The sequence below is a fragment of the Lithobates pipiens genome, unplaced genomic scaffold, assembly GCF_037356315.1.
Source record: "Lithobates pipiens isolate NorthernLeopardFrog02 unplaced genomic scaffold, aLitPip1_a1.2 Scaffold_44, whole genome shotgun sequence".
Taxonomy (NCBI): domain Eukaryota; kingdom Metazoa; phylum Chordata; class Amphibia; order Anura; family Ranidae; genus Lithobates; species Lithobates pipiens.
Genome location: NW_027507870.1, coordinates 4,342,316 through 4,354,952, shown reverse-complemented (window position 1 = coordinate 4,354,952; position 12,637 = coordinate 4,342,316). Strand labels below are relative to the sequence as shown.

Sequence of the window (12,637 nt, the reverse complement as noted above, 5' to 3'; positions counted from 1 at the left end):
ATGTAGTTGCCACGTGCACAGTTCTCTTTTTCCTTCCGTTGTGAGGGGTAACAGTAAATCCCGGACGATGAGCCCCCACGTGTAGCACTGACCACCGAAGAACCTGCTGGTTTGATTGGGCTTACCGTTACCTTCTTGACCTTGTGCTCGTCTAGGGGTTTCCCGAGGTAGATGGCCCAAAGAATTGTAGAAAGTGACACTGGATCCACTTTTAGGGATATTTATTTGAAAAAATAGGTAACACGGCTTCTCAATGAAGGGTAGAAGGTTAGGGAGGAAGTTCAGGTACTTTTGGAACTGCAAAATAGGAAGTCTCTCACTACAGAAATCCAGAGAATTACGGCTTCACAACTGGATTGTCACAGCTACCGGATAGACCTCCTCTCACTAAGCCCAGCAGCCAATAGGGTGTTTAAGTAAAGCAAAGTCTCTGCCACAGATTTGTATGTAGAACACTTGTGAAAAGTCTCTGTAACAGACTTGAATGTAAACTGAGGGATGTAGGTAAATCTAAAGAGCTATCATACGGTACCAGTATCTTGCAGCCGGTCCGGCGATACCGTATGAGTGTAGATCCATTTAATGTCCTTCAACTGAGCCTCCAGGCTCCTTCTGAGAAGCCAGCCTTGTGCATGTCCTTCTCCCGAAGAGTCCGACCCCTGGGTGCTTTTCCAGTTGCTGGGCCTCTCCTCAGATGAGACGGTGGTCCACCTTTGAATCCTCCTCTCAGTTACTTTGCCTCGGGCTATCCAGCCCCGAGACTCGGAATTGGGTGGATCCACACACCAGGCCATGAGTGCCATGGGGGCTGGTCAGGAGGACCAGGACCAAACAGACAGAAAGATCTTTTGGCCCATTCCCTGCCATTACACTTGAAAAAAGGAGCGCGTGTGCGCCTCAAGGACCTTGCGCACGCTCAGAAACGTGTTGTGTTCCTTCTCTCTGTCATGGTTATGCAATAGAGTTCGTCTGCTTACCTGTCTCCATGTGTTCATTTCTAGAGACCAGCCGAGCCTCACCTGACTGCTTTTATAATCCATCCTCTGGCATGGCTCCACCCTAGCTCCTATCAGACAACTCTATATTAACCTGTGCACTGCTAGCCAATCCTGCTGATCAACCTTTGTGTGTTAGCTTCCTGTTACCTGCTGTGTGCTCTTCTACTGTTTTCTGTTACTGACTTTGGCGTGTCCTGACTATCCTTGTTTGCCTGGGATCCTGACCTTTTGGCGTGTCCCCGACTATTCTTGTCTGCTTGTGGTCCCCGACCTTGGCTTGTCCCTCACCATCCCTATCCTCCTGTTGCCTACTGTGGGTGTGAGCTGGGGGACCCTGGGGGTCGCGACCTGGAGCCAGTTGCAGCCAAGTCCATCCTCACCACTCGAGGCTCTGGTGAACACCTTCTGACTCTTAGGCCGCGTACACACGGGCGGACTGTTCGCCCAACTTTGTCCGCTGAACAGTGTTTCAGCGGACAGTCCGCTCGTGTGTGGGCGTTCAGCGGACAGTTTCAGCGGACAGTTGGACGAACAAGGTCTTACGGAAATTCCGAAAAACTGTCCGCTGAAACAAGGTTTCAGCGGACTGTTCGCTCGTGTCTAGGCTTGTTCGGCCAACTAAGTCTCGCGCATGCTCAGAAAGGATTTCCACGTCGGAAGGTTGCATTGCAGTGTATTGGACGTCGAAATTTTCGATCCGTCGTACGTGTCGAAACGTCATCGCGCACGGTTTCAGCAAACTGTTCGTTCGTCGTGTGTGGGCATGTCCGTCCATGCTAAGTTTGAGCGGACTGTCCGCCGAAACTGTTGGACGGACAAAGTTGGGCGAACAGTCCGCTCGTGTGTACGCGGCCTTAGACTCCGCGCCCCAGGGAATCTTACGCTCTAACCCCGGTGGGATCCATCTTGGTGTTCTGGCGGCCCTGCCTTCCTATCACCTTGACCCCTGTCCGCAGCAGTCAGCCGTAGGGTCCACAACCTTGCGGTGCACCCCTAAGCCCTACAGCGGGCATCTGTCACCTGGGCTCTAGGTGACCTGACACTCTCATTGCTTTGACGCCACACGCAGTCTCCACGAGTTGCTTGCCAGCCTCTCCTGCAAAAACTCTGCTGGTTTTCTTTTTTGGCTTTCAACGGACTATTGCATATTGATGCTGTGATACTCTTGTCAACCTGCTAATGTTACTAACTTCACTACTATGATGACCCGTGTAGAGCTTCTTACCGTACTGACGTGTAAGTGCCTACTTCTTTGTGTTGTTTTATATTGAGTAAACACTTTTACTGAGAGGCGCTTTCCTTTCTTTTGATTATTCCCTAAGCGGTTGTAGTCATTATTCCTAGCACCAGGGCCGCCCTGTCAGATCTCCGCTCTCCTCTATGGGGAGGATCGGATGAACATGGGACCGTCTGTCCGTGTTCATCCGATCCGCTCTGCAGACGGATAGAAAAATAGGATTTTCCTCCGTCTGTAGAATCGGACCGTTGCAGAGACGGACGATATCGGGAGTCTGCGGATGTTCATCTGCAGACACCCGCTATCCCATAGGGATGCATGTAAGTCCGTATTTCATCCGCGAACGGATGGATGAAATATGGACACACGTTTCGCATGTGTGAAAGGGGCCTTTGTGTTGGGAGGAGGGATGGGGGGGGGGGGAAAGAATATTTGTGCTAGGATTGGGGGGGGGGGGATTTGTGCTGGGAGGAGTGGGAGGGAGAAGTTGTATACTCGAAGGGGAAATTTTAGGGGCTGGGGATTTGTGGTAGAAGGGGGTGATTGGGGGAGCATTTGTGATGGGGGGATTTTGGGGTAAAGATACATGCTGGGGGGGGAGTTATGCTTAGTGGGTAAGCATGCAGATTAGTGCTCAGTTTTTTTTGGGGGGGGGAACTTATTCTTAGCGGGTAAGCATGCAGATTAGTGCTCAGTTTTTTTTTTGGGGGGGGGGGGGGATTTATGCTTAGCGGGTAAGCATGCAGATTAGTGCTCAGTTTTTTTTTGGGGGTGATTTTTGCTGACACACAATGCTCATACATCATTGGGGGGGGGGGGCAGTTTGGAATATTCACCCGGGGCTCTAGATGACCTTGTCCTGGCACTAACCTTAACAGTCCCAGTTTCTCATGTGTGAAAATTAATTGCCCACCCCTGATATTCATCATGGTTCACTTCGATGATCATAAAAAAAAAAAAAATGACTTCTGATGTAAAACTTATTTTTCCGACGTTGGTCGGCAACATTTGTAACTGATTACTCATTGAAGCTCAATTCCTCCTCACATCTCGTCATCTGTATTAAAACGTCTTCTTTCTTCCTCTTTTATTACAGTTATCATCGTTGTCTCTCTGCTATCTCTATTATCTCTCTGATTCTCTATTATCTCTCTGATTCTCTATTATCTCTCTGATTCTCTATTATCTCTCTGATATCTCTATTATCTCTCTGATATCTCTATTATCTCTCTGCTATCTCTATTATCTCTCTGATTCTCTATTATCTCTCTGATATCTCTATTATCTCTCTGCTATCTCTATTATCTCTCTGATTCTCTATTATCTCTCTGATATCTCTATTATCTCTCTGATTCTCTATTATCTCTCTGATATCTCTATTATCTCTCTGCTATCTCTATTATCTCTCTGATATCTCTATTATCTCTCTGATATCTGTATTATCTCTCTGATTCTCTATTATCTCTCTGATTCTCTATTATCTCTCTGATATCTCTATTATCTCTCTGATTCTCTATTATCTCTCTGATTCTCTATTATCTCTCTGATATCTCTATTATCTCTCTGCTATCTCTATTATCTCTCTGATATCTCTATTATCTCTCTGATATCTGTATTATCTCTCTGATTCTCTATTATCTCTCTGATTCTCTATTATCTCTCTGATATCTCTATTATCTCTCTGCTATCTCTATTATCTCTCTGATTCTCTATTATCTCTCTGATATCTCTCTGATATCTCTATTATCTCTCTGCTATCTCTATTATCTCTCTGATATCTGTATTATCTCTCTGATTCTCTATTATCTCTCTGATATCTCTATTATCTCTCTGATATCTCTATTATCTCTCTGATATCTCTATTATCTCTCTGATATCTCTATTATCTCTCTGATGATGAACCCCGTTATCTACGCTGACCTGAAATTCACTGACACCCCCCCGGTGGACACCAAGCACAGAGGTAATTGTTATGATATTTATTTCTTACTACAATCTTCTTCCTTCTCTGTGTCCAGAGAAAAAACACAAATTTCTAATTAGACATTTCAATGAATCTGTTTATCTAATAATATAACAATGTGTAAGTGTAGCAGCCAATCGGGATTCAAATCTTTCTGATGATGACCACTTAAAAAGCTGTTGTTGGGTAATAAAGACCCAAAACAGAGAAAAATGTATTGTATTTTTGTGCCTAATACCTGTAATGATAGTATTTACTCTATGAATATCTCTTTATTATTTTGCATACTTGTACTTCTATTTAACCAAATGTATGTACAGGCCAAGCTGTCCAAGAAAATTGGCAAAGTCCCAGGGGGTTGGGGCAAACCATATAACACTGGAAGGGGTGTTTAAAATGTTCAGCTTTCGTACCTGTTCTAGAATAAGTATGGATGAGGATATTGAAAACCATGTTAAAGAAGTCTTAGCAGGCAGTAAATCGTTTAGCAACGCTCGCGCTCCACTTAAAACTTTAACCGCTTCCGGACTGCCGCACGCCGATATACGTCGGTGGTTTGAAGAGGGATATCTCTGTTATGGCAGCACATAGCTGCCATAACCCCGGTATCCTCTTCTTCAGCCGGCGATCTGGTTTCCGATAAGGGTGGTCTCTGCGGCGAATTCACTGCAAAATCACCGTTTTTGGCAGCGGGAGAGGGGCCTCCCCTCCCGCCGCTCTCCTGTGCCCTCCGCCGCTTACCAGACGATTGGATCCTTCTCCTGGCTTGGTATGGAGATGAGTGAGGGGAAGATGCTGCCGCCCCCCCGTCTCCGTACCATAGCAGGGCGGAAGCGACATCAAAACCTCACTTCCGCCCATCGCTCTTATAGGGCCATTTTTTATTTTTTTAATTGCATTTTAGTGTAAATATAAGATGTGAGGACTTTTTGACCCCCCAGATCTCATATTTAAGAGGACCTGTCATGCTTTTTTTCTATTACAAGGGATGTTTACATTCCTTGTAATAGGAATAAAAGTGACGCAATTTTTTTTTTTTAAAAGAAGAATGTAAAAAATAAAAGGTAAAATAAATAAGAAAAAAAATAAATACATTTTTAAACGTGCCCCGTCCCGCCGAGCTCGCACGCAGAAGCGAACTCATGCGTGAGTAGCGCCCGCATATGAAAACGGTGTTCAAACCAGACGTGAGGTATCGCCGTGATCGTTGGAGCGAGAGCAATAATTCTAGCCCCAGACCTCCTCTGTAATTCAAAACATGCAACCTGTAGATTTTTTTAAACGTCACCTATGGAGATTTTTAAGGGTAAAAGCTTGTTGCCATTCCACGAGCGGGCGCAATTTTGAAGCGTGACATGTTGGGTATCAATTTACTCGGCGTAACTTCATCTTTCACAATATAAAAAAAAAAATTGGGCTAACCTTACTGTTGTCTTATTTTTTTTATTTAAAATGCGTATTTTTTCCCAAAAAAAAGTGCGCTTGTAAGACCGCTGCGCAAATACAGTGTGACATAAAGTACTGCAACGACTGCCATTTTATTCTCTAGGGTGTTAGAAAAAAAAATTATAATGTTTGGGGGTTATAAGTAATTTTCTAGCAAAAAAACAAAAAAAACAACTTGTTTTAAACTTGTAAAGTACAAATCTCAGAAAGAGACTCGGTACCTTAAGTGGTTAAAGAATATAGCTGATTATCTAAAACAATCTAGGATGGAATATTATGGCCTCCAGCTGCAGACTTTTTCAAGATGGTAATTTGGTAATTTCCATTGGTAGTTAATATGAATATTGGGAGAAATATCAAATTTTCAGCAAAAATACTATTGCTCTGTATCATCCTATATCCACGTTTAGCTTTGTCACTATAATTAAAGTGGTTGTAAACCCTTACAACCAACTTTGACCTACAGGTAAGCCTAGATTAAGGCTTACCTGTAGGTCCAAGAAATATCTTCTAAACCTACACGGTTTAGGAGATATTTGCCGAAAGACAGCCACCGCTGTCTACGGCGCATCAGGGGTTTACTTCCTCTTTAAAGCGGAGGTCCACCCTAAAGTGGACCTTCCGCTCATCGGAACCCCCCCCCCCCTCCGGCGCCACAATTGGGACCTTTCAGGGGGGAGGGGGGTGCAGATACCTGTACAGTACAGGTATCTGTACCCACTTCCGGGATAGCTCTCTGCGGAAAGGGGCGTATATTACGCACCTTTCTGCAAGTGCCCGCCCCTTCCCGCAAGTCCCCCGCTGCCTGCTGGGAAACACACAGATCCCAGAGGCAGCGGGGACCGTCCTTATTGCGCAGCGCGTCTCCCGCATGCGCAGTAGGGAACCGGGAAATGAAGCCGAAAGGCTCCATTTCCTGATTCCCGTACCCAAGATGGCGGCGGCAGCACCCGAGATACGATCTACAGATCGGCTTCTGGTGCCGACATCGCGGGCGCGCTGGACAGGTAAGTGTCACTATTTTAAAAGTCAGCAGCTGCAGTATTTGTAGCTGCTGGCTTTTAAAAAAAAAAAAAAACGCGGAGTCCCGGTGGACTCCCGCTTTAATATATAGCAAATGTTGACACCTTTATTCTGGGTCTCTGGCTTGTTACCTTCGTAGACTTTCAAATACTCTACTCAATGTCTACAGACATTTGGACACAAGATCACGGTCACGCCTGCTTTGTAGTGCTGAATGCCTTCAGGTTGTGTGTGTAGCTTCTTTAGAAATTTATATTTACATCCTTTTGGCACTACCACTCTGTCATCGGACAAAATAATCTCATAGACAGTTTTTGACATAGTGGCCAAAATGCCTTTAAAGTGGCTTCAATAGTGATTAAAATAACATGTGTAGCGCCGGCTCCTGAAGAGCATGCGCTATGTTTTTTTTTTCTTAATTTAAGATTACACCTGAACTGCAGTTTGGTTTGGGTAAAATTGTTTGTTTAAATTTGGACCTCAGCATCAGTCTGACTGGACTATGGGATGTTCAGCCTGGCCACAGGGGGCACTGTCCTTTCTGGAGGGCATGGAACTATGGTCTGGTTGGGTGCTTTAAGATTACTCTCTCTCGGAGCCTGCCCAGTAGGAGTTTCACTCTTGCTCTGCTTTCCGGGAGAGGGTACTTAAAGCGGGAGTCCACCAGGACTCCGCGTTTTTTTTTTTTTTTTTTAAAAGCCAGCAGCTACAAATACTGCAGCTGCTGACTTTTAAATAGTGACACTTACCTGTCCAGCGCGCCCGCGATGTCGGCACCCGAAGCCGATCGCTCGCTCGGCTGCCGGGTCCCGCCGCCATCTTGGGTATGGGAATCAGGAAATGGAGCCTTTCGGCTTCATTTCCCGGTTCCCTACTGCGCATGCGCGAGCCGCGCGGCGCAATCCGGACGGTCCCCGCTGCCTCTGGGAGCTGTGTGTTTCCCAGCAGGCAGCGGGGCACTTGCTGAAGGGGGCGGGCGCTTGCGGAACGGGGGCGTAACCTACGCTCGTTCCGCAGAGAGCTAGCCCGGAAGTGGGTGCAGTTACCTGGATTATCCAGGTAACTGCACCCCCCTCCCCCCTGAAAGGTGCCGATTGTGGCGCCGGAGGGGGGGGGGGGGATTCCGATGAGCGGAGGTCCATTTTAGGGTGGACCTCCGCTTTAAGATGCGGAGGTCAAGTGATTCGGGGTTCTGGTCCAGAAGGATTTGCTGACTTCATGGTCCTGGTCCTCCTGACCAGCCCTCAGGAAGGCTATGGCCTGGGGTGTGGATCCACCCAACTTGTTGTCTCTGGGCTGGCTAGCCTGAGGCAAGGAAACTAAAGAAGGATTCTGAGGTGTTTGAGTGCCGTCTCTGGTTTGGGAGAGACCCAGTGACTTCATAGCTATCCAGGGGAGGACTCTTCAGAAGAAGACCACGTACAGGTTGGTTTCTTAGCAAGAGCCTGGAGGAGCTGAAGTACCTAAGTGAATCCGGTCTCATGGATATCGCCAAGCTGGCTTAAAGAACATCCAGTTGTGAATGGCTATTCTCTGGATGCAGTCAAAGTAAGCAAGTTCTTCATTATTGACTTTGACACTAAGCCCTTGTACACACGGGCGGACATTCCGTCGGAAAATGTCCGATCGGAATGTGTTGTTGGATAATCCGACCGTGTGTGGGCTCTATCGGACTGTTTCCGTCTGAAAATATCCGACCGACAAAGTTTTAGAGCTGGGCTATAAAATTTTCCGACAACATGATCCGATGGGACTTTGTCCTATTGTTTGTAGAGAATTCCGATTGGACAAATTGCTACGCATGCTTAGAACAAATTCCTAGACCAAAGCTATTGGCTACTAGCCTGAATGTGGTCCTGTCGTAACAAAATAACGTCATCACGTTCTGAACGATCTGATTGTCCGACAACTTTGTCCGACCGTGTGTATGCAACACAAGTTTCGGACAAAATCCGACGGATTTTGTTGTCGGAATGTCCAACCGTGTGTACAAGGGCTAAGAGTACCTGAACTTTCTTCCTGACCCTCTGATCCCAATTTAAGAGACTGTTCGTTGTCTACGTTTTTGCAAATAAAATCCCTTTGTGCGGATCTGTCGTCAGTCTCAAGTTACTGGGCCATCTACCACGGGAAACCCCAAGGTCCCTGCACATACCTGTAGCAGCTCCTCTTTTTCCCTGCTGTGCTCCAATTTTGAGAATGGGCACCATTACCACTTTCTGGTAGTAAAGGAGTTTGCCCACCCATTCCCTTTCCTACATGTTCGTAATATCCAGTGATTAAGCCAATCATAGCAATGGGCCGATTGAAATCTATGAGGAGCTGGCAGAAGTGTAGGAGACCGTGCAGAACATCTCAGAGTCTGGTGCTTATCTAATAGTTTTTTTTTAACTATCGATGCCCCCCGCTGCGACCACCGAATGTGGAAGGGAATTCCACATCCTTGCCGCCCCTTACAGTAAAGAACCCACTACGTAGTTTAAGGTTAAACCTAATTTCTTCTAATTTTAATGAGTGGCCACGAGTCTTGTTAAACTCCCTTCCGCAAAAAAGTTTTCTCCCTTTTGCGGGGTCACCAGTCCGGTATTTGTATATTGTGGGGTCACCAGTCCGGTATTTATATATTGAAATCATATCCCCTCTCACGCATCTCTTCTCCAGAGAGAATAAGTTCAGTGCTCACAACCTTTCCTCATAATTATTATCCTCCAGACCCTTTATTAGCTTTGTTGCCCTTCTTTGTAGTCGCTCCATTTCCAGTACATCCTTCCTGAGGACTGGTGCCCAGAACTGGACGGCATACTCCAGGTGCGGCCGGACCAGAGTCTTGTAGAGCGGGAGAATTATTGTTTTATCTCTGGAGTTGATCCCCTTTTTAATGCCAATATTCTGTTTGCTTTGTTAGCAGCAGCTTGGCATTGCATGACATTGCTGAGCCTATTATCTACTAGGACCTCCAGGTCCTTTGCCATCCTAGATTCCCCCAGAGGTTCTCCCCCCAGTCTATAGATTGCATTCATATTTTTGCCACCCAAATGCATTATTTTAAATTTTTTCAACATTGAACCTCATTTGCCATGTAGTTGTCCCTCCCCCCATCAGGGCTGGATTAACGTAGGGGCTATTGGAGCTGCAGCTCCAGGCCCCAACCTTAATATAGGCCCAAACACCCAAAAAAGGACAGACTGCCCATGGAAAGCAATGGGTCCATGGGAAGAGTTCTCCCTCGACGGGCCCTGCATTCCACATGCACCGCCTGGGCAGGGTGGTGCGATTGATAATGGGCACTGCATGAGCAGTCATAACAGAAGCCTGGGGAATGTCAATGCAGGGCTCTTATAGGAGTCTGGGGCTTCCATAGCGTCAGGTCTGCGCAGCTGAACTCTTTCAGCCCAGAATGCATGCCGATGCAGCCCTCACAGAAACTTGGCAAATCAAATGCCAGGCTTCCCGAGTGTTATGCCTGTGTGGCTGTGCCCTTTTGAGTGTGGGTGCATGCCAGCACAGGCTCTTGGAAAACAGAAGGGTGCCCAGTAAAAGGTCTACGAAAATCCTCAGCACCAAGCACATGATGCTCTTAATCTGGCCCTGCCCCCCATTCATTTGTTCAGATCTTTTTGCAAGGTTTCCACATCCTGCTGAAAAGTTATTGCCCTGCTTAGCTTAGTATCTTATGCAAATACAGAGATTGAACTGTTTACCCCATCCCCATCCTCCAGGTCATTTATGAACAAATTAAACAGGATTGGTCCCAGCACAGAACCCTGGGGGACCCCACTACCCACCCCCGACCATTCCGAGTACTTCCCATTTATCACCACCCTCTGAACTGAACTGTAACCTGAAGTTTACTAAATAGATAAATAGATGCAGAGTAGGATTACCAATGCATAAAATGTCAGGATGGCAAATAGCATACATTATGTACAGAACAGTGTTAAACAGATAAAGCTGTGCAACCAGGTGCTCCTCAAAGCAATGTCTCTGTGGCTCAATCAGGCCACTAGACACCACAGGTGATTAGAAGAAGGGATCTCAGGTCTGATAACACAGGTGAATGACTGGATGAGTCTTTGGGCTGGTAGCACAGGTGAACAGATGAAGGAATCGCAGAGATGGTAACACAGTTGAATGACTGGAGGAGTCTCAAGGCTGGTACAAGAGGTGAACAGATGAGGGAATCTCAGGACGGGCAACACGGAGGAATGACTAGATGAGTCTTAAGATTGATACCGCAGGTGAACATATGAAGGGATCTCAAGGATGGTATCACAGAGGAATGACTGGAGGAGTCTAAGGGCTTGTACCACTGGTGAGCATATGAAAGGTTCTTAGAGCTGGTACAACAGGTGAAAGGATGAAGGGATCCCAGGGATGGCACCACAGGTGAATTGATGAAGGAATCTTAGGGATGGTACTACATGTGAACAGATGAAGCAATCTCAGGGCTGGTTTTGCAGATCAGTGCCTGGAGTAGTCTGAGAGCTGGTAACATGGGCAAGTGGCTGGAGGAGTCTGGGGGCTGGTAACACAGGTTAATGATTGGAGGAGTGGCTAGAGATGCAAGGCCACCCCACTTGAAGTGCATTACTCTGATAACAATTGGAGAAGTGCTCTCTGCAGTGACTGGGGCTTCTGTAGATGCTGCAAGCTATTGAGCTGCAACTTGGCTGCCAGCACAGCAGCAGCAAAGGTGGAGGACCTTACGCATGGCTGCAGATCACATGCCAAGCCATCTCTGCCTCATTAGGTGCAATCTCTCTAAGCTCCTGAGGGCAGCAAACAGGGAAACCTATAGTTTGTGTGTGTCCAGGAGCCTAGAGTGTTGTGGGAATCCGGGTAATTAAATAATTACATAGTTAGTCAGGTTGAAAAAAGACACAAGTCAATCTAGTTCAACCATAAAAAAAAATAAAAATAAAATAAAAAATATTGTACAATCCCATATATCCAATTTTATACCCACAGTTGATCCAGAGGAAGGCGAAAAACCCCAGCAGAGCCATGATCCAATTTGCTACAGCAGGGGGAAAAATTCCTTCCTGATCCCCCGAGAGGCAATCGGATTTTCCCCGGATCAACTTTACCTATAAATGTCAGTACCCAGTTATATTATGTACATTTAGGAAATAATCCAGGACTTTCTTAAAGCAATCTACTGAGCTGGCCATAACCACCTCTGGAGGGAGTCTATTCCACATTTTCACAGCTCTTACTGTGAAGAAACCTTTCCGTATTTGGAGATGAAATCTCTTTTCCTCTAGATGTAAAGAGTGTTCCCTTGTCCTCTGTGTTGACCGTAAAGTGAATAACTCAACACCAAGTTCCCTATATGGACCCCTTATATATTTGTACATGTTGATCATATCCCCCCTTAATCTCCTCTTATCAAGAGAGAATAAATTCAGTTCCTCTAATCTTTCCTCATAGCTGAGTTCCTCCATGCCTCTTATCAGTTTGGTTGCCCTTTTCTGCACTTTCTCCAGTTCCCCGATATCCTTTTTGAGAACTGGTGCCCAAAACTGAACGGCATATTCCAGATGAGGTCTTAATAATGATTTGTACAGGGGCAAAATGATGTCTCTCTCTCTGCAGTCCATACCTCTCTTAATACAAGGACTTTGCTCGCTTTGGAAACCATAGCTTGGCATTGCATGTTATTATTGAGCTTATGATCTACCAAAACCCCCAGATCCTTCACTATGGATCCCCCCCAGTTGTACTCCCCCTAGTATGTATGATGCATGTTCTTAGCCCCCAAGTACAGAACTTTACATTTCTCAACATTAAACCTCATCTGCCACATAGTCGCCCAATTAGACAGAGCATTGAGGTCGGCTTGTAAATTGGAGACATCCTGTAAGGACGTTATTCCACTGCATAGCTCGGTGTCATCTGCAAAGACGGAAATGTTACTTTTGATCCCAGACCCAATATCATTTATAAAGATAATAAAAAGTAAGAGTCCCA

The 12,637-nt window shown here is 46.1% G+C and overlaps 1 protein-coding gene across 1 annotated transcript in view; it reads left to right on the top strand.

Annotated features, from left to right (window-relative positions):
• The first annotated feature begins 4,009 nt into the window (after positions 1-4,009).
• LOC143956841 (uncharacterized) overlaps positions 4,010-12,637 on the top strand; it is a 36,356-nt gene continuing 27,728 nt past the window's right edge. The window contains exon 1 of the mRNA XM_077467014.1: positions 4,010-4,198. Within this exon, the coding sequence (XP_077323140.1) occupies positions 4,129-4,198 (70 nt within the window). The 5' untranslated portion in view covers positions 4,010-4,128. The remainder of the gene's footprint in view (positions 4,199-12,637) is intronic.